This window comes from Pelophylax lessonae (assembly GCF_965119305.1).
Source record: "Pelophylax lessonae genome assembly, chromosome: 10".
NCBI classification, from domain to species: Eukaryota; Metazoa; Chordata; class Amphibia; order Anura; family Ranidae; genus Pelophylax; species Pelophylax lessonae.
The window spans coordinates 98363626-98386646 of NC_138777.1; the positions used below are offsets into that span (position 1 = coordinate 98363626).

The 23021-nt window shown below is 42.8% G+C and overlaps 1 protein-coding gene across 2 annotated transcripts in view; it reads right to left on the reverse strand.

The window, feature by feature from the left end:
• Positions 1–23021, reverse strand: part of LOC309565900 (solute carrier family 22 member 6-A-like) — a 104859-nt gene that overhangs the window by 30536 nt on the left and 51302 nt on the right. For both annotated transcript variants that reach the window (XM_082270918.1, XM_082270919.1), the window contains exons 7-9: positions 14981–15096; positions 12591–12805; positions 12401–12509 (exon numbers count right to left, since the gene is read on the reverse strand). In XM_082270918.1, coding sequence (XP_082127044.1) covers positions 12401–12509; positions 12591–12805; positions 14981–15096 — 440 coding nt within the window. The remainder of the gene's footprint in view (positions 1–12400; positions 12510–12590; positions 12806–14980; positions 15097–23021) is intronic.

Below are 23021 nucleotides of genomic sequence, written 5' to 3' on the forward strand. Positions count from 1 at the left end.
GCTTGCACAAGTCCGTGAATCACATACCTCCCTGCTTCCTGAGATGACAAGGAGGGGCATCTTTTTGTGCCATGCAGGTAGGTTAAGGATGCACCCCTGCCATGTTTCCAAAAGAGGAACAGTCCCTCCAAATGATTGACAGTGGGGAGCTATGGGTCTATGGGCGAGGCCCAAGTTGGGTACCATGTATAAGGCAGGCCATAGACGGTGCAAATTTATTTCCTGCAACCTGTGGTTTTTACATGATTCCCCCATCAACACAGACATTGTTGACAGTGGAATCCCTTCTGCCAAGAAATGGTCTTCTCCTGGCCGGGGTGGGCAGAGAAAGTTGCCCCAGCCGGGAAAAGACTGTGATTATCGCTTGCGATAATCACAAGTGAATCCATCAGGCTGGCTGTACCCAAGTTGATCGATCTATCAACTTGGTACATTTAGCCTGCCCATTAATGGTTTGAATCTCGGCTGGTACCTGCTGAACCGGCCGAGATTCAAACCGTCTATGGCGGGCCTTAGGAAGGCAGTACTGGCACATAGTATATATAGCGCTAATGCTTTTATACACAGTAACTCTTCCACAATAAACCACAGTAACAAATAAAATGATCTTCAGGACTGATAAGAACAGTTCAGAACATGTAAAGTCTCCCAGCATTTACAGAATATGTTACACAAAGGATAGCAGCTATTAGCAAGGGTAGTGCCCTTTCTGGGTGTAAGAAGAGAGTCTTCCTGCAGTCTGTGCATAATGGCACAGTGCCAACTACTAAGTGAAGCAAAATTCTCACCTGCCTACAGACTTGCTTCACCGCTGATATCATTTATTGCTCTGTGTTTCATATATCAGGTCCTTTAGTGACTGTGCCTTCCTCTTTAGTTTTATAAATGCTACAAGAATTGATACCACAATAAAAAAATAAACAAAAAATGGCCCTGCCATGCATTTATTTCACCTAGCCACCCTTGTCCTTATCAGGGTCAGCCTCTGTCAGCCTCAGTTCTCATTGATGTTGATAATTTCCTGCGCCTTTAACAGGCAGATTCAGAAAGGTGGATTCAAAGGTATTTGCCTCTTCTGTACTTACATTACAAAATACAGCAGAAACTTTTGAAAAGACACATTTCTTTATTTAGACTTGAAAACATTTGCATGCAGATTTTATTCAGATTAGTTTTGTAATGTGTATTTCATGTTGATTTGATAAGCTTTTAAAATGAATTAAACACACATTACCAATAAGACTATATAGCAAATGTCTGCATATCTCTAGTAAAATGATTCAAGCTGTGTTTTTCTATTCATGGGGTGTTATTGGGGGCAGTATAATTAACTTTTCTTTATATTTTCAGGTTTCTTAGAATCTCAGATGGCCAATAAACATACAGTCAGTATGGGGTTTATTTACTAATGCTAGAGAGTGCAAAATTAGTCACAATTCTGCACAGAAACCAATCAGCTTCCAGGTTTTATTGCCAAAGCTTAATTGATCAAGCTGAGGTTAGAAGCTGATTGGTTTTTATGCATAAATATGACTAATTTTGCACCCTCTAGCGCGGTCATGAAACGCTGTAACCATATGACATTTTTATCATACAAATAGAGATTCCTTTTGGTGGTATCTAATCACCACTTGTTTTTTTAATTTCTTCTAAATAAACAAATAAAGACCAACATTTTTGGAAAAAAAAACAACTTTTTTACAGTTTGTTATAAAATTTAGCAAACATGTAGGTCTTTCTCCTTCACTAATGTGTGCACTGATGGCTGTTGGCTGCACTGATGGGCATTGATGGGCACGGATAGGCTGCACTGATGGGCACCGATGAGGCGGCACTGATGAGGAGGCACTGATGGGCACTAATGAGGCTGCACTGATAGGCGGCACTAATGGGCACTGGTAGGTGGCACTGATGGGCATTGATAGGCAGCATTGATGGATGACACAGATAGGTGGCACTAATGGGCATTAGTATGCAGCACTGATAGGTGACACTGATGAGGAGGCACTGATGGGCACTGATTGGCAGCACTGGTGGGTACTTATTGGCAGCACTGGTGAGTACTGATTGGCAGCACTGGTGGGCACTGTTGGGACTGCACTGATAATCAGGACCCTAATAAATCAGTGCCCTGATCATCAGTGTACATGTTAGAGAAGCCAGGTATCAGTTCTCTTCTCCTCTCCTCATCCTGTCAGCATGAGGAAAGGAGTGTCGATAATCAGCTTCTGTACACATCCGTGATCAGCTGTGATTGGACACAGCTGATCACTTGTTAAAGATAGGCTGATTGGCTCTTTGCCTAAATCTGTGATCAGCAGTGTCCTCCGAACACAATGATCACAGAGTGCGCTAGCCGCCCCCCGCATTCGGCTGGCAGTGGGCACAATCACAAGAGGCCGTGATATGGTGGCCTCCCAGAACTAGCTGGCCACGCTGTAGCTGTCATTCAGTTATAACGTGGTCAGCAAAGGGCTTAAAGCAGTATTAAACCCAAAACCAAAAAATATAATATTTTGCAGCATTTCAATCATTAGATGTGGTGGCTGAATTGATGTTCTTTGTTAGTGTTTTCTTCCCATTTTTTCAGCTGGATCTGGCCAGTAAAACACCTCCTATATTAGAATGCCCTCACTCTGGATAACGAAGCACGGGGGCATTGACTACACCACCATCAATCTGGGGGGGGGGAGTGTTAGATGTACTGGCAGATTTAAATACACTAACAAATTGAAGCCAAACTCCAGCTAACATGTTAAAGGCAGTTACAACAACTGTTTTTTTTTTTCTTTGAGATAAAGGTTTTACATGAATAAATAAAGGATGATTATTGTAAGCATCCCTGTCAGTGGTAAAAATGGTTTGTCTCATTCCTGTAAACTGATAAATCCTTTTCTTTTGAAAAACAACAGACTTACTGGCTTAATCACCAGATGAAAATAAAGGGAAGAAACCTAAAAAAGAAGCCAACACATCTGGGAATTGTTAAGCTGCAATAAAATAAATGTTTGGTTTTGGATTTAATACTGCTTTAAATAGAGATGAGTCAACCAGCTTTCATTTTCGTTCACAGTGAATCAAGCTGTATCTCTCTGGTATTGGATGATCTGGTCCACCACCATTTGAAATATATATACTGTAGCTAACACATGTGCCTTTCTTGTGACATTGGCGGGCTTCCTTTGCATCCCCTCTGACCTAGGAATAACTACTGATCACAGCAGCCTATCAGCGGGAGGGAATCAATGAAAACTCTCCTCGTGTAGGAACCTGAGTGTCATTTCATGTACTTTAGACTAGGCAGAATAATGGGAGAGCTCAGTGACAGCTGTAAGGTAAAGACTTTGCACAAATCAGAATTAATTACAGTCTAGGACAAGGATCGCCAACCCCAGATGTTTTGGAACTACATTTCCCATGATGCTCAACTACACTGCAAAGTGCATGAGCAAATGTAGTTCCAAAACATCTGGGGTGCCAAGGCTCACCATCATTGTCCTAGACTGTAATTATTCTGATTTGTGCAAAGTCTTTACCTTACAGCTGTAACTGAGCTCTCCCATTATTTTACCTAGACCAAAGTGAAATAATAGTCTGACATCCAGGCTCCTATATGAGGAGAGTGTTCATTACACTGCAGAGTGCATGAGCAGTGGCGGGACAAGGCCATCCAGTGCCCAGGACAAAGATGACAAACTGTGCCCCCCCCCCTTAGGGTTAGGGTGAGGGTGCCCAAGTCCCTGCAATAAACCACTGCGCCCAGGGCAGCCGTCCCTCCTGCTCATCCCTTGTCCTGGCCCTGTGCATGAGCATCATGGGAAATGTAGTTCCAAAACATCTGGGGTGCCAAGGTTCACCACCACTGGTCTAGGATAATGATCTAAGCGCTCTCAATCACATCTCTGTTTTTTAAACTGCAAGAAAGAAAACACGAGTGACATTCTAAATCTACATTTCACTGTTCACCAGAGTGCTTGCACACCTGGCAGGTTGCTTACAGAGGAGACTGACAAATTGTGGCTGCATTCTTTGTTACGTGGCAGCAAACCTGACATATTTACAGGTTTTTAATTTGAGAAAGAGAAGTATGGAATGTAAAAACATAAACATTAACCACTTTAGGACCCGGGGATTTTCCTGCTTTATGTCCAGACCACTTTTTACAACTTGGCACTGTGTGAATTTAACCGACAATTTCAACGCTGTACCCAAACGTAATTTACGTCCTTTTTTTTCCACAAATAGAGCTTTCTTTTGGTGGTATTTGATCACCTCTGCGCTTTTAGTTTTTTGCTATATTAATAAAAAAAGACTGACAATTTTGAAAAAATAACAATATTTTTCTGCTTTGACAGTCAAAAAATATCCAGCTATGCTGAATCCTGTAATCTGTCCCTGCCTGTCACATAGGAGATCCGCCGCTTTGTTTACACAAGCCGCCGGATTTCCTCACTCGATCCCCGACGATCGGGGAAGAGCGGCGGTAATCACTGCCTCTCCTCCCCTAGCCCGACTCCCGCTGTGTCTAAATACAGCAGGAGCGAGCCTCCGGCGGCGCGCGCACCACCCACATGGGGAGGAGTCCAGCGACTACGTCACTGGATGGAATCGAGCCGCTTTGCCGCAGTACGCTCCATGTGAGCGGTTGGCAAGTGTTTAAGGCCTCTTTCACACTTGTCGACTGCAAAGTCGCATGACAAGTCGTACCCCATAATTTCCAATGAGTATCATTCATATCTGTGCGACTCCAAGTCACAGTGACTTCAAAGTTGTCAATGCACTACTTTGGTCCGACTTTGATGCGACTTGAGGTCCATAGACCTCAAGTTTACACAGGCATTGATACAAGTGACGTCAAAGTCCAGCATCAAAGCTGTTTCAAAGTTGCATCAAGGTTGTGAGACTTTCAGGTCGTACAAGTGTGAAAAGGGCCTGATACTCACCTAGGTGGATGCAGCACCTGTCCCCCGCAGGCTCTAAAACCAAGAACCTAGCGATCATATGACAGCTGATCACTTCATTCTCTGTGTTCAGTGAGCAGCAAGTTGGTGACTGTCAATCACTGGTTCTCTTCTCTGCTCCTCCAGTGCTTACTGGAGAGCCGGACTCTGGAGGGGGCTGGTCCAGCTGTAGGTCAACCATCTGGGTGGATAATGTCAGCCGACAGCAAACTTTAACCCACTGTCAGCTGAATACGAGGAGGGAAGAGCTTAGTGCACTCCTGTGACCCACAGGAGAAGTAGGGCTAGAAGAGTTTTGGCCCTACCTCTCCTTTAAAAACAGTGCAATTGCCACATTGCTTGCAGAGGAAGCATTATGGTATCACACATTATGTTGTACTTGTTATAAAAGCTGACAATTATGTTTTTAAGTGCCTTTTACTCAAATGGACTTGTTGTACTACCAAATCCTACTTGCACATGCCCCATTTTCAAAAACACCAAGCCTGTGTGTTAGACCTAAAATCAATGTGTTTTTTAACCACTTGCTGACCTGCCACCGCACTTATACTGTCCCGTGAAACAACCTACCTGTACGTCATTTCCTGGGACAGCTGGTGGGGTCGCGCACGTGCTAATTGGCCACAGGGGAAGCCAATTGGCGGGTCCGGCGGCCGCGATGTCCGTCAGGCACCAGTGATCACTCCCCGTGGAGTCAGAATGGCCGTCTGTTGATTGCTGCCATTACTAGTAAAAAATAACAAATAAATAAAAAAAATATATATAAATCTTTCCCTTAGTTTGTAGAAACGATAAAATTTGCCCAAACCAATCAATATACACTCATTGGGATTTTTTTACCAAAAATCTGTAGCAGAAAACATATTGGCCTAAAATGATGAAAAAGTTTGATTTTTTGTATTGAAAATGTTTTATAGCAGAAAGTAAAAAATATTGTTTCTTTTTTTTCTTTTGTTTATATTGCAAAAAATAAAATTGCACAGGTGATCAAATACCTCCAAAAGAAAGCTCTATTTCTGGGGGAAAAAAAGGTCAAAAACTGTATTTGGGTACAGCGTCGCATGACCGTGCAATTGTCAGCTAAAGTAACGCAGTGCCGTAATGCAAAAAATGGCCTGGTCATTAAGGGGGTAAAACCTTCTGGTCCAGAAGTGATTAAAAGCTAGCTAAGGAGTGGGCTTGTGCTTCTATGCTTGCTCTCCTTGGACCTATCCCTCCCCCTGCTGTTGTGCTGTCATTTGGAGGAGTGCTGGCTCTGTATGTAAAGAGTGGCTGTGAGCTTTCTCTCCCCCCTGCTGCACTGCTGGCTGTGAGCAGAGCTGTGTGAATCCCCTACTTGCTCCTTCCCCCTGCCATTTAGCAGCCGCTCTGAATTCATCATGAATAAGAAGGAGGATCATGGGACATATAGTCCAGAGAGAGCAGAGCCTGTGTTGAGGGGAATAGAGTGAAAAACTGCAACACTTAGCGATCCCTGGAAATAAGAATGAGAAAGCGGGCTATTCTGGAGAGGTCTTTGCCAGGGGGAAGCAGTGCATAAAGACTTGCTATTTGGATTTACCAGTGCCCATCAGAGAGATTGCTACAGAAGAGATAAAGCAACGTGGGAACCAGAATGTACAGACTTGCTGTTGTGTCCTGAGCACCCAGAGAGCAGAGAGACTGAGCCACAGAGGGTCGCTGTGTCTTGGGACCAGAGCTGGGGAGACCCTTTGTCAGGTTTGCCTTCAACCTGTAAGAGTCTGATCATGAGGACCTGATTGTGAGGACTGAGCCTTCTGGGACCCATGACCACCAAGCATATTGGACCAGATCTATTGCATACCACACGCAGCGAGTAGAACTACCAAGTTTATCCCCATACTGTCCATTATGTCCTTAATTATAACAGAAGCTGTTCCTTACTTAGCTGCCCATCAGTCACCCGTTGTAAAGTTTTAAAGGGACAGCTTCACATGCACCACCTTACACACGGGCCCCAGTATTAGCCAGGGTTAACATTTTACATTAGGTGCCAGGTACTATGCCAACACCTTCCAGGGGTAACTTATTCAGGAACACTTATGCATACCCACATCTGGGAGCATCACTACACAGTGCACTCCAGGACCCTTTCTTTGAACTGGTTACTGCAGAGTTACTCTGAGACTTCCTGTACTGTTGTTATATGCCTCACAGTTTATGTGGTTCCTTTACAATGTCATGGAATCCATGTTGGTTTGGTTTAGCTTTAGTTTTGGTTAATGTGATTTAGGCTAAATGCCATACATGAGGCTTGTACTAAAATTTGTTAGCCTAGCGTATTTTAATGTGTTCTTTGACCATTTATGGGTTTGTGCTTTGTGTTACCTTGCCTTGCTTTAATACACTTATTCTATTTTATTTCAAGTTGCTTGTGACCCTTTTTTTTGTGTTGTTAGAGTGGTGGCATACTAACATTTAGGCCTTCTGCCTATAATCAAGTATGTCAGTGGGGACCATGCAGATTAAAGAGTCATGGCAGAACAGACAACCCATCATATCAAGCGGCTCCTGCGGGGGGGGGGGGGGGTAAGCGCTATACCTGTATTCCTCTCCTTTCACGTGTAGCAACTCTCTAAGGTCATCAGACATCAACATGGCTTTTACATAAAAAAATTGTTATTCAAAATTATTTTTTTTTTCTATATATCTACACTGCCTGGCCAAAAAAAGTCGCCACCTGGAATTAACTAAGCAACTAACTAAACTAAGCATACATTAACTATCCTATTGAATAGTTACTGCATGTGCCCAAAGAATGAGGTCAGCTGACTACCTGAATATACTATTCTTCCCTGATGGCATGGGCAATTCCAGGATTCATCGGGCTCAAATTGTGAAAGAGTGGTTCAGGGAGCATGAGACATCATTTTCACACATGGATTGGCCACCACAGAGTCCAGAACCTAACCCCATTGAGAATCTTTGGGATGTGCTGGAGAAGGCTTTGCACAGTGGTCTGACTCTCCCATCATCAATACAAGATCTTGGTGAAAATATCATGCAACACTGAATAGAAATAAATCTTGTGACATTGCAGAAGCTTATCAAAACAATGCCACAGCGAATGCATGGCGTAATCAAAGCTAAAAGAGGTCCAACTAAATACTAGAGTGTGTGACCTTTTTTTTTGGTGGGGACTTTTTTTTTGGCCAGGCAGTGTATATAGAAAAGCGTATAAAGCTACCACACTCCCAAACTTTAGTTTAGAAAACCTCTAACCATTACAGGAATTCTACATTCTTCAGTTCCTAGGCACTTAACCTCTTCACACCAGGAACCAATGTTCCACCCTCATCTTCTCAAGATGATTAATCATTACAAGATGGGAATGCAGAGTATGCCCCAGACCTCACCACTCTCCAGTGTCCCTTCCGAGACACAAACACTTGCCCCATCATGTCACTTATATTATGAATTCTGTCTTGACCAACAAACTCCCATGAGTCAACAGCAGCCCTGGGCCAGTCCCCTGATGAAGTATTTATACTTTTACACAGGATATGACACAGCTGCAGAGGAAAAAGTCACACACAACCTGATCCCTGCAGCAATCAGCCAAAATACCTAAAAAGACATAACACCATAAATACAGTAACATTGGTAAAAGTATCAGCACTATTTAGCACCTGCTTACAATCTGTCTCATAGCTGCCCTAGTTCTAAATTGAATAACCATTGTATGGCGACCAATTACCTGACTTCCACTCTGTCAATCTTTTCTTGAAAGTAATTTAGTTGCACAAGCATGAGGGAAGAGAGTATTAGGGCACAGGATTTCCTAAAAGAGAGCCAGCCACAGGGTCCAGACTCTACTCACAGTTCATACTTATAAGGGCCTTTAAGACAGAACCAGTGTTCTGTAGTCTTCCATATGGTAACGCACTGCTCAAATGCAGCATATGCAATCCCCGAATAAGACACTGTATTTACCTAAATGTCCAAACTGGTATCTAGCTCTTCTTGACACATTCCCACCACAGGCAGCAAGACTGGGAGATCAGAAAAATCAGCACACAGCCTCCCTGGGCCAAACCCAAAAGCCAAAGAGAGCACACATTTATATCTTCTCCCAGCCTGTACCACTGGCAATAAACCTCCTAATAATTGGCCAGAGAGACATAAATCATCAAAATCCAGCATTATTGTATCTTCTTGTACTACTGAAATCAATAACACTGGAGGAGGAGACCAGACTATCAATATAGATTAAGCTGATTACAGCCAAGTCGAACTAAAATTAAAGACACAATCCTGCTTAGGGCAGGGTAACTACACAAACACACATACAGGCACACACTTTTTTTTGCACTTAGGAGGACCTGTCGCTCAAGCCCATTGCAGATCATTCCATTTTATTTTTCGTTAACGCTTTTGATGAACATAACGTTTGTACAAAAAGTTCCAGTATATGAGGCACACAGCCACAAAACTCAATGCTTTTCTGAACTCCAGGTCAAATGGAAAAAAAGGTTAATCTTAACAGTAGCCATAGTATTAAGCAACTTGTAAAACACGTTGGGAAGTAAAAATTATTTTGAAGAATACAATTGCATTGTGTAACTCCTTCAAAGCTCCATGGTAGCAAAAGACAATTTAGTTTGTTGGCAACCAAAAACTGAACAGCAAGTACAACCTATCTATATCTAATCTACCTAAGCAAAATCCAATATACAGTATATATGTATAGAGTTATCTATCTATCTATCTATCTATCTATCTATCTATCTATCTATCTATCTATCTATCTATCTATCTATCTATCTATCTATCTATCTATCTATCTATCTATCTATCTATCTATCTATCTATCTATCTATCTATCTATCTATCTATCTATCTATCAAAATAAATATATATATATATATACTGTATACACATACACATACTATACACACATAATGCATGACAACCCCATCAATTTGGGCCAATGTCCATAGTACCTACATAACTGTTCTGTTTCTTTCAAAGGCTCATATAAAATATAATTTTACAGATTTCCGTTTTCAGGAATAAATACACCTATGTCTCTGCTGCAAAAATCTAGTGGTTAACACATTTTTGGTTCATTTGGTATTGGGACATGGCTGGTGCGATCACAGCAGGCAGTCCCACCACGTGGTGTAGACACATACAGAGTAAGTGCGCACGTACCCTTAACACAACAAGGCATCTACTGAGATAGAATATAGAATTACTTTTTTACAAAGATGAAAAGGATTGAAGAGATAAATAATTGGCATATATGAAATAAAACAATACACATTTTAAAATGTTTACCAGGAATTAGAAAAAAAAAAACAAAAAACAATTGTGTTGTTTTGAGAGAAAGTCCTAGGTTATCTTAATTTTAACTTTCTTTTAAATGCATAATGAAACTTATCACAGTGGACATATCAGGTCAGTAAAGCAATTAAAACATAAATAAATATTTACTGACACACCTGCCCGCATGACATTTAAATTATCCTGTGCAAACCAGAAGATAAATAATAGATTTTCTATGTGCTAAAACAATAAAATACAGCGTCTTCAGAAAGCAGGGTTTGTTTCTAATTGCAAATGCAACAGCAGCAACACCTAGTGGTGCAAACACTCAGTGATGATTGCTGGTATAAAGAATGGATTTTCTTTGGGAGATAAGGATCAGAAGTTATGTATTCAGCATGACTCATTTCCAGTGTCAAACTGGAAGTTACACAATGACCCTGGCATTATGAAGCAATACATACATTATTTTTCTGAGGAGAACATTTTGTGAAGTTTAACGAAGCAACAAGACATATATGTTGTTGTCGTCATTATCTAAGATCAGGGATATAAGTAGAAATGTCTATAGTCTCAAATGATGGTAGTTGATGTACCTACAGGTTTTAAAGGTAGCAGAGACACCGAGATCTACGTGAGATTGATGTGCAAAAGGATACCTGTCCACCCTTGCACATGAGCTAGGGCATGCCATTATAATTTCTTGATGCTGACAGTAAAGAACACGTGGATTTCTTAAGCCCCGTACACACGATCAGATTATCGAACGATCTGTCATCCGTTTTTTGTGGCATGCTAGTCTGATGTGGAAAGTGAAGCGGTTATTTTCATACGAATTTTCCCGTACGACAGAATTCTACTTCAGAAGTTGTTTTGTATGTGTTCTTTCGTCTCTGAGCATGCCTAGTCTTGCTCTTAAGATTTTTTTCCGTCGAAATCTGTACTAATGAGACGAAAATCGGACGTTGTATAACGGAGGACAAAAATTATATAGCCTGCACATCAGGATTTTGTCATGCGAAAAGTCAGATTTGGCTGTCGAAAGCACCATACTAACAATCCGAAAATCAGCAGATCGGTCGTCGGACGAATTTTCCCTACAGATTTTCTTATTGTGTACACGGGCCTTTAGACTTGACTTTTCACCATACATACAAACCAGGCTCTAAATCAGAAGCTCTTTCAAAGCTGAACACCAGTGATTATAAGTTTCTTCAATAGCACACAGGCAGCAAAAATAACCTGGCAAGGGTTTTAACCATTTTCTACTTAATTCAAAATAGAAAAAGATTTAGGATATACATGCACTTTAACAAATACAATTGTGTCCTCTCTTCACCCAGAGCCTTCTGACTGCACAGTGAAAGAGCAGCAGAAGACTGATGAGCTCATCCAAAAAACACTGTAAGACAATAACAAGAGAAGGGCGCACCGACCTTGTGCATTACCACTAAAAAGTTTATTAAAATCAAAATGGGTAGCGTACAATATACTCACAAACATAGGATATGTATAAGCATGTAGGAAGTGGGAACCACTCTCCTCAAGAACACTTCTCTACTGCTGGATAGCGTGATGGCGTCCACAAAGACCTGGTATGGCTTATACGTTTCGAGGGAGAACCCTCTTCCTCAGAGCCAAAATTGTGTGGGGTAAACATTTTAGTGGTAATGCACAAGGTCGGTGCGCCCTTCTCTTGTTATTGTCTTATAGTGTTTTTTGGATACCCTTGGTCCTGAGGGGGCAGCAAGATCACCTTATCTGTGCTAAAAAGACCACCTAGAACATTCACCTTCCTGCATACCACTTGAGCGCAGAAGAGATATTGTTTTTTGATACCTAATTGGGTACCTGTCCTCCTCCACCCTCTCTCTCAGTATGAATGCTGCTGTTCAGGGTATTGCAAAAGGCTGATCTCAAATCAAAGGCAGGTACCTACTCTACTTGCATTTAAAAAATACATTTAATATTTTTTAATTAATACCTAGCTACTTAATGTGTATTTCTTTATCTGCCTGAGGTTCATCTTTAATAATAGATTATTTATGGCCAGCATCAAGACCCTCAACCCTTCAAGCAAAACCTAGAGTTTAAATATTGTTTGCATTCATCATTTTTCATCAGTGAAGAACATGACTGATTGTACCTACCTGATGACTGTAGGATACAGTTCTGTGGTATATAGAAAAATGCAGCTAAAAGAAGCAGCCAAACAGCCTTTTCCAAAAACTGCCAGACCGGTCCTTACCGCCTGCAGCTCTAAAAAGACAAATGATTATTACATTTCTCAATGATGCTATTTTAATGGTGCACCAATAATTTGAGGGCCTTTTGGCTTACCAGTTGGCACAAAGATGTTAGCTAGGATTGCTAGTCCTCCAAGCAAAAGGGAAAAGAACTGTGTGACTCTCCGACCAATGTAGATCATGCATGCAGTGGAAACAAGCTTGGCTGGAAAGTCAACAGCCCCAAAGATCACCTGGATAAGATAGATGCTCACTCCAAATTTTTGTAAGTCCATTGCTAAGCCGTAGTAGGCAAAACTAGTAGAGAACCTATGAAAATACAGAAAAGTACAATATGGTACAGAAAAGTACAGACCATTAAAGCGCAAATACAGCCAAAACTTTTTTTATTTTAGTTTTGGCTAGATCAGGGAAAAAGTAGAATTCATGGAAATTTAGATATTGGTCACTACAATATTTACTGTACTGTCTGCATTTCTTCCCTGGGCAATTTCTGGCCCTGGACTTTATTAGCAAATTTAAATTTTTATTAAACATGTTTTTACTTGGTTAAATTGTTTCATGCAGTCTTTTCTATGTACCCTCAATATTGGGAAGGAATTCAGTCTTGATTTAAAAAGTTAGGTATATTGTATGTATAGTCAAAACTGTGTTTGTAGTTTTGGATAGAGTAGGGAAGGTTTAAAACACTTATAAGGTTATTTTGTAACATCTGTGTTCTGCTAGGGAGATTTCACTTTTTTACATGTCTTGGAGTTATAACAGGAATGAGAAAAGATCTCCCCAAAGTAAGGGGTGTTCACTTCTTATAGTTGTCATCAGAACATGTCCCCACCCCCATTGGAAGATTTACCCTCACCTTTTGCATATACAGTATGACATCTATAACATTTAGTATTTCCCCTTACTTTCTATCTCAGTAACAATGGTCACCAGGACAATTCGAGGGGGCTTTGTGCTTGACGTAAGATGGTAAAGATGAAAAGATGAAAAGATGAAGAGTGACAATATTTAAAAAGAAATAAATAAATAAAAAAAATAAAGAAATTAAAATAGGTTATTCGTGCATTATAGATAGATAGATAGATAGATAGATAGATAGATAGATAGATAGATAGATAGATAGATAGATAGATAGATAGATAGATAGATAGATAGATAGATAGATAGATAGATAGATAGATAGATAGATAGATAGATAGATAGATAGATAGATAGATAGATAGATAGATAGATAGATAGATGGAGGTTACAGCACATTTTTCTCATTTCTAGGATTTAAAATGCTGAATGGAGGGAACCTGTTTGAATTAGCATATGGGAGATGCCAATGCCTTTTTTGTTTTTGTTTTAGTTGCATGATTTAGGGCTGCCTCCTTGTCTATGCTTTACTACTAATTGAGGCACTGAACAAAAACAAGTGTGTGCATATTACATTTCATACCACTTCATATGCACATGTCTGTTCCAGGTCAGAGAATTAAGGCCCCTTTCACACATACGTTTTTCGTCAGTTGTTATCCGTTTTTCATCCGTTTTTCATCCGTTTTTCATCCGTTGTCGTCCGTTTTTCATCCATTGTCGTCCGTTTTTCATCCGTTGTCATCAGTTGACATCAGTTTTTCATCCGTTGTCATCAGTTGACATCCGTTTTTTATCCGTTGTCATCCGTTTTTTCGTCCGATCCGTTTTTTTGACGGATGAAAAATAGGGCATTCATCCGTTCAAAAAAATGGACATTGACGGAAGTGGATGAAAACGGATGTTAACTGATGATCATCAGTTGTCATCCGTTTTTACATAGAGATGCATTGATGTCCGTTTTTCATCCGTCAACGGATGGATGAAAAACGGACAAACGGACAGCATGTGTGAAAGGGGCCTTATAGCAGCTCTCAAATTTCTATCCTGACAGGTTCCAATTAAAGCAATTCTGTCAAATGATGATAAAATCAGATAAAAATCAGATATAAAGCTCCTTGTAATAAAAATGCTCACATCCCTGGTGGTCCATGTCTTCTACCTTCCCTTCAATCCAGTGCTGCTGCCCCAACAAGACTCTTCACCGATAAACACTTCTGGGAGTGAGGAATTCCTGTGGTTCCATCCTCCGACCACTACATCATTACAGGACTCACGTTAGGAAAGGGGGAACAAAGGCATCCATCAGTCCCATAAGTGTAGGTTGCAGAAGACCCTGGTGAAGGTCACAGCAATGGAATAGAGGGACGTTAGGAGACACTGGCCACCATAGAGGTGAGTATAATAGCTCTTTTTTTGCAGGAAGCTCCCATGTTGATGTTATCTTCACTTAACAAGGTGGTTTCAAGAGTAACTTACTAGGGAAGCTCACTTTTTGGGCCTGCTCGTCAAAAGCTGAAATTCTAGCTCCATATCAATATACTCCAGTTTACCTTATCTTGTGGTTGTATAACTAACATACAAAATTAGCAAGGGGAGTGCTACTTTTGACAGTCTTCTTACCACACAAAGCTCACACCAAAGGATATTCTGCGGACAGTACTGGTTCGAACCAGATCAAACACTGTATACGTTGAATTCCCACAAGCCACCTCTTTCATCATGTCAGCTTTCAGTGTCTACGTTTAAAGAAGATGAGAGCATGAGGGTATATTTATGCAATAAAAGAGAAACATTTGGGTACTCATGGTTATGACGCAGAACTGCTCTATTAGGTCTATATATTGTGAGAACTAGTATGAAAGATAGAGCTTTAAGGACTCAGCGACTCGCTTTCTTTTTCTTTTTAAGGGCTTTTCTTGCCCAATTCTATTAAAAGAAAGTTCAGAAAAACACCATAATAGGGGTTTCCCACTCAGGGGTATTCAGCATTCGTCTTCCATCCAAAAAACAAGCATTCAACCATTAGCAGCCCCTTTCTTGCCCTGGCTCCCAACCCTCTCCTAGGTGAAACTCCTTACTCCTGGGCCAGACCACCTGTCTACTGGGGTGGAGCCAAGAACCATGGTCAGGTCTACTAATAGCCCATTACACACCTGACCTATTAGTGTGCTGGTGGTTCTGAAAACCTGGACCTGGAGCCTGGTTGAGAATTCTGGATTGACATCACCCTGGTGGGGCATCACTCTGCCTCAATATCTACTGTGCAGAAATAAGTTAGCCATGTTCAAAGAGAATAAAACTAATTTTAGACTGTAAACATACTGTATACCACTGACAGGAAATGAACTGTAGCCTAAAAATAAACACAATACAGTATGAGAATAGCATTTTTATGTGTGCAAAATCATGCAATATTGTGAACATTGAAAAAAAAACCTCAAAAACTGCGTATCACACTTATGGTGCCATTCATTCATCAGCTAAGAAACGCCTAAAGCTAAAAAAAACAAAAACCCTTGAGCTTCTTTGATGCTTTTGTCACATGTAGGCCAGCCTATTGAAATGAGTGGGCTTCAATATGTGTAAAGCAGTACATAGTGTGATTGGAGGCTCATAGATGTTTTAGATTTCCCCTCACTTCCTGTCATCCTGGTAGCAGGGAGAGAAGAGGATACTGACAGAAATATCTCTGTCCCCATTGGGGATTCTCTGCACAGTCTCTGGAAGATTTTATTTTTATTTTTTAATAGCAATAACAAACATGCCTATACTTACCTGCTCTGTGCAATTGTTTTGCACAGAGCAGCCCCGATCCTCTTCTTCTGTGGTGCCCCGCCGGTGTTCCAGGCCTTGCCTCTTCATCGGGTGCCCCTACGGAAAGCCACTTTCCCAGGGGGCACCTGTGTGGGCTTGCTCCTGAGTCCCGCTGCTGCGTCCATTGACACAGACAGCGGGACTCGGCCCCGCCCCCACTCCTGTGTCACTGGATTTGATTGACAGCAGCGGGAGCCAGTGGCTCCTGCTGCTAACAATCTATCCAAAGAGGAGAGAGACAGTGGCTGGAGCTGCTGCACTTGTGCACATTGCTGGATCGGACTCAAGTAAGAAAAAGGGGGGGGGGTCTGGGGGGAGCTGCAGCACATAAGGTAAACCTTGAGGCTTTACAACCACTTTAAGGCATTAAATGAGGACATGCTAGGAATAGAAGAAAAGCTTTGCAGGAGTCACAAGCCTAGTCATGGTAAGTATGTCCTTATGAAATATCAAATAATTAAATAATATAATAATAATAATAATAATAATAATAATAATAATAATAAATATTACATAATTAAATATTATTTATGAAATAATAATTAAATAATATAATAATAATAAATATTAAATAATATAAATATATATTGTGTTTTACCATTACACTTTTATTTTTTTTAAAAATGCACTTATGTGTAAATATCATAGTTATTTTATTGTATTTTTGATACTTCTGTGCTGATAATAGTTTATCCAATTGTCTGGTCATGTCTCTGTTCCTGCGAATGATTGATTAATGTTGTCAAATTTGTCTATGACTGATTAATTTTAGGGAAAACAGATGTATGACATGAAATGCTACTTTTAATAAGGTAATTGAGTTTTGATTAATTTTCTTTAGGAAACATAAATCGATCACATACTTATTTCAAGTGCATTTGGCAATCTAAAAAACGTGTTTTCATTTTGGATATGGGCAATGGGTAGGTTAAAACTCTAGTAAGGGTTTTGGTGCCATCTTTGTCACACTTGGGACATTTCTTTTTCTGTCCTGCAGATACAACAGGAAGTGAGGTGAAATCTGTTCAAAGAGATGTAAAATTCCTCTTAGACAGCTGTCACTGGGGCAAGTGTTTAAAATTTTGAATTATCCTTCAGGTTCCATTCACACCTGAGCGCATCGTTTTCAGGCGTTTTTTCGGGCGTTTTTCAGGTGTTTTTTGCAGTTGTTTGGAGGAAGGTATTAACATATAACAAAGACGCTTGTAATCTGCCAAAAAAGAAGCTCATGTACTTTTGTGAGCTTCGGGCATTTTGCTTCAGGCGACAAAATGCTCATATGTGAACAGAAGGCATTGAAATTAATGGGATTTTGCTTGTTGGGCGTTTTGAGACTTCGGAGATGAGCATTTTACGAGCTGAAAAACGCTAAGGTGTGAACAGGGCCTCACTTTCAGTCCCAAAATCAATGTGGCTGATTTACTAAAACTGTACAATCTGATGTAGCTCTGCATAGAAACCAATCAGTATCCAGTGTTTTTTTTTTTGTCAAAGCTTAATTGAACAAGCTGAAGTTAGAAGCTGATTGGCTACCATGCACAGCTGCACCAGATTCTGCACTCTGTAGTTTTACTAAATCAAATAAAGAAAGAATACATCTCCCTGATAGAGACACAGACAACAATAAAATCTGACAAGAGTTATAACCCCTCACCGCTGTATTAAAAAATGTAAAATAAAAAGTTTGTGTTTTAAATACACTTGAAGGATTTTCAACCTCACTTCTAATTATGTGACCTATGCCATGACACAGAGTATACCTAAGGAACAAGCGAATAGCTAGTGAATTTCCCTTGATCAGCTCACTCTTGACTAGGGTTGAGCGGACACCTAGATGTCCGTGTTCGACGGGTTCGGCCGAACTTTAAAAAAAAGTCCGGGTCCGTGTCCCGGACTTTTACCGAACTTTTCCCGGACACCGAACCCCATTGAAGTCAATGGGGACCCGAACTTTAAGGCACTAAAATGGCTCTAAAACACCAATGGAAAGGGCTAGAGTGCTGCAAATGGCAGCAAAACGTAGTTAAGAGCATGGCAAGTGCTCTGCAAACAAATGTGGATAGGGAAATAACTTAAAACAACAAAAAAAAAACAGAAAAATAAAACAATGTTCTTCATCTCTGAAGGATGAGGCCCATAAGGAGTAGGAGGGAGGTTGAGGTGGTGGTGGATGTGGCGGTGTCATAGGCGTGCGCACAGGGTGTGCCTGGTGTACCTGGGCACACCCTAATCACCTAGGGCACATAGCATTATCGCTCTGTTTGCCAGTGAGGAGATGGGAAAGATCTCCCTCGCACCTGCTCTGCTCTATTTCTCTTTGCCAGCAGGGAGAGTAATGTATCGGGGCCATGTACATGTAGGCAAACACATGCATGTGTATTTCAACTTTGGGGTGCACACCCTAATGCAATAGGCTGCGCACACCTATGGGCGGTGTAGGTGGAAGCGGCGGTGGAGGAGGACCAGGGCCGGATTAAGAGCATCATGGTCTTGGTGCTGAGGATTTTGAAGGGCCTTAAGGGTCGTGCCTTGGCATGCACCCAGAGGAGGAAGGGTGCAGCCATGCATGCCTAATTCAACATGGGATGCTGTCTCTGAAGCCCATAAACACATCCATGCATCGGCAACTGTCCCTCCTTGTCAGGCCTTCGCGCTGTGTGGGGAGGTTCTGAGGGTGCTGCCTGGGGAAGCGAGCATAGAAGCCAGACTTCTGTATTTACAAGTGACAGAAGAGCGGTCACAGTGAATATGGCCAACCCGGGGCCTATATAAAAGGTAGGGGCCTGGAGCTGCAGCTCCAATAGCCCCTACGTTAATCTGGCCCTGAGGAGGAGGACGAGGTAGCCAACACTGCTTCTTTTCACAAATTTTAAATGAGGGTACACCCCAAAAGAGTGGGAAAGAGCAAAAATGGAACAATGGCTGGGTAAGGTCGGTATCCATTGCTATTCTGCACAAGGTACGGAAAAGTCCCGTGGGATCCATGCCTGGTTCATTTTAATGAACGTGAGCTTGTCCACATTGTCTCTGGACAGGCGGCTGCGCTTGTCTGTTATAACACCCCCAGCCGTGCTAAATACCCGTTCAGATAATACACTGGCTGCAGGGCACGCCAGCACCTCCAAGGCGTAAAGGGCAAGCTCAGGCCATGTGCCCAATTTGGAGACCCAGAAGTTGAAGGGGGCAGACCCCTCATTCACTACATGTAGGCGTGTGCACACATACTGCTCCACCATGTTGGTAAAATGCTGCCTCCTGCTAAGACGTTCCATCTGAGCTGCTGGTGCTGCTGTTTGTTGTGGCGTGCTGACAAAGCTTTTCCACATTTCGGCCATGCTAACCCTGCCTTCTGAGGTGCTGGCAGTGCCCTGGTTGAGTTGGCGACCTCCTCCTCCTCTGCCTTGTGCTTCCACTGTGGCCCCGCTGTCAGATGGGAATGCCAGCAGCATCGCGTCTACCAGCGTGCGCTTGTACTCGCGCATCTTGCGATCGCGCTCCAGTGAGTGAATTAAGGACGGTACCTTGTCCTTGTAACGGGGATCCAGCAGCGTGGCCACCCAGTAATCAGCACAAGTTAGAATGTGGGCAACTCGGCGGTCGTTGTGGAGACACTGCAGCATGTAATCGCTCATGTGTGCCAGGCTGCCCAGAGGCGACGAAAGGCTGTCCTCTGTGGGAGGTGTATCGTCCGTGTCCTCTGTATCCCCCCAGCCACGCACCAGTGATGGCCATGAGCTGGCCTGGGTGCCACCCTGCTGTGAACATGGTTCCATCTCCTCCTCCAGCTCCTCCTCCTCCTCATCCTCCTCATCCTCCAGAACTGTGCCCCTGCTGGACAATTGTGTCCCTGGCGTTTGTGTGTGCAGGAACCCACCCTCGGAGCCCCTTGCGAATGACTGCCCTGAAAGCCTTTGAAATGTTACCTCTTCATCCTCCTCCTCCTCCTCCTCATCCTGTGCCACATCCTCTTCCATCATCGCCCGAATTGTTTTTTCAAGGAGGCATAGAAGTGGGATAGTTAAGCTGAGAACGGCGTCATTGCCACTGGCCATGTTGGTGGAGTACTCAAAACAGCGCAACAAGGCACACAGGTCTCGCATGGAGGCCCAGTTATTGGTGGTGAAGTGGTGCTGTTCCGCAGAGCGACTCACGCGTGCGTGCTGCAGCTGAAACTCCACTATGGCCTGCTGCTGCTCGCACAGTCTTTCCAGCATGTGCAAGGTGGAGTTCCACCTTGTGGGCACGTCACATATGAGGCGGTGAGCGGGAAGGCCGAAGTTACGCTGCAGCGCTGCCAGGCGAGCAGCAGCAGGGTGAGAACGCCGAAAGTGCGCACAAACGGCCCGCACTTTCTGCAGCAGCTCTGACATATCGGGGTAGTTTTTAAGGAACCTCTGCACCACCAAATTCAGCACATGCGCCAGGCAAGGGATGTGCGTCAAACCGGCTAGGCCCAGAGCTGCTATGAGATTTCTCCCGTTATCGCACACCACCAGGCCGGGCTTGAGGCTCGCTGGCAGCAACCACTCATTTGTTTGCTGTTCCATGCTCCTCCACAACTCCTGCGCGGTGTGTGGTTTGTCCCCCAAACAGGCAAGTTGTAAAACTGCCTGCTGTCGTTTACCCCTGGCCGTGCTGAAGTTGGTGGTGAAGGTGTTACGCTGTCCGGATGAGGAGGCGGTAGAGGATGAGGAAGCGGAGTAGGAGGAGTTAGGAACAGGAGGCAAACTGAAGCGCCCTGCAATCCTCGGTGGTGGAAGGACATGCGCCAAATTGCTATCCGCCTCAGGCCCATCCGCCACTGCATTTACCCAGTGTGCCGTTAGGGAGATATAACGCCCCTGACCGTGCTTACTGGTCCACGTATCGGTAGTTAGGTGGACCTTGGCACAGATGGGATGAACCCCAAAAACTTGGAAAGGTGGATCTCACACGTACCGACACAGACTATTCCGCAATTTAATTGAGCCCCAAAGGTTTTTATTGAATAGCGGAATAGGAAATATGATAAAAAAAAAGTGTATGTTTTTCACACGTACAGAAGCACACTAGGCCCCAATTACTATTGTTTGTACACCTAAAAGGATGGATGAGGAGGAGGAGGAGGAGGAGGAGTATAGAACAGGCAGCACCCTCAAAGCTTCAGAAGTATGAGATGAACCCCAAAAACTTGGAAAGGTGGATCTCACACGTACCGACACAGACTATTCCGCAATTTAATTGAGCCCCAAAGGTTTTTATTGAATAGCGGAATAGGAAATATGATCAAAAAAAAGTGTATGTTTTTCACACGTACAGAAGCACACTAGGCCCCAATTACTATTGTTTGTACACCTAAAAGGATGGATGAGGAGGAGGAGGAGGAGTATAGAACAGGCAGCACCCTCAAAGCTTCAGAAGTATGAGATTGTGTTCACTGTACCCCACAAAGATTGTGTTCACTGTACCCCACAAAGATTGTCTTCACTGCACCCCACAAGGATTGTCTTCACTGCACCCCACAAGGATTGTCTTCACTGCACCCCACAAAGATTGTGTTCACTGTACCCCACAAAGATTTTGTTCACTGCACCCCACAAAGATTGTGTTCACTGTACCCCACAAAGATTTTGTTCACTGCACTCCAAAAGGATTGTCTTCACTGCACCCCACAAAGGTTTTGTTCACTGCACCCCACAAAGATTGTGTTCACTGTACCCCACAAAGGTTTTGTTCACTGCACCCCACAAAGATTGTGTTCACTGTACCCCACAAAGATTGTGTTCACTGTACCCCACAAAGGTTTTGTTCACTGCACCCCACAAAGATTGTGTTCACTGTACCCCACAAAGGTTTTGTTCACTGCACCCCACAAAGATTGTGTTCACTGTACCCCACAAAGGTTTTGTTCACTGCACCCCACAAAGATTGTGTTCACTGTACCCCACAAAGACTGTGTTCACTGTACCCCACAAAGGTTTTGTTCACTGCACCCCACAAAGATTGTGTTCACTGTACCCCACAAAGGTTGTGTTCACTGCACCCCACAAAGGTTTTGTTCACTGCACCCCACAAAGATTGTGTTCACTGCACCCCACAAAGATTGTGTTCACTGTACCCCACAAAGGTTTTGTTCACTGCACCCCACAAAGATTGTGTTCACTGTACCCCACAAAGATTGTGTTCACTGTACGCCACAAAGGTTTTGTTCACTGCACCCCACAAAGATTGTGTTCACTGTACCCCACAAAGGTTGTGTTCACTGCACCCCACAAAGGTTTTGTTCACTGCACCCCACAAAGATTGTGTTCACTGCACCCCACAAAGATTGTGTTCACTGTACCCCACAAAGGTTTTGTTCACTGCACCCCACAAGGATTGTCTTCACTGCACCCCACAAGGATTGTCTTCACTGCACCCCACAAAGATTGTGTTCACTGTACCCCACAAAGATTTTGTTCACTGCACCCCACAAAGATTGTGTTCACTGTACCCCACAAAGATTTTGTTCACTGCACTCCAAAAGGATTGTCTTCACTGCACCCCACAAAGATTGTGTTCACTGTACCCCACAAAGGTTTTGTTCACTGCACCCCACAAAGATTGTGTTCACTGCACCCCACAAAGATTGTGTTCACTGTACCCCACAAAGGTTTTGTTCACTGCACCCCACAAAGATTGTGTTCACTGTACCCCACAAAGATTGTGTTCACTGTACCCCACAAAGGTTTTGTTCACTGCACCCCACAAAGATTGTGTTCACTGTACCCCACAAAGGTTGTGTTCACTGCACCCCACAAAGGTTTTGTTCACTGCACCCCACAAAGATTGTGTTCACTGCACCCCACAAAGATTGTGTTCACTGTAC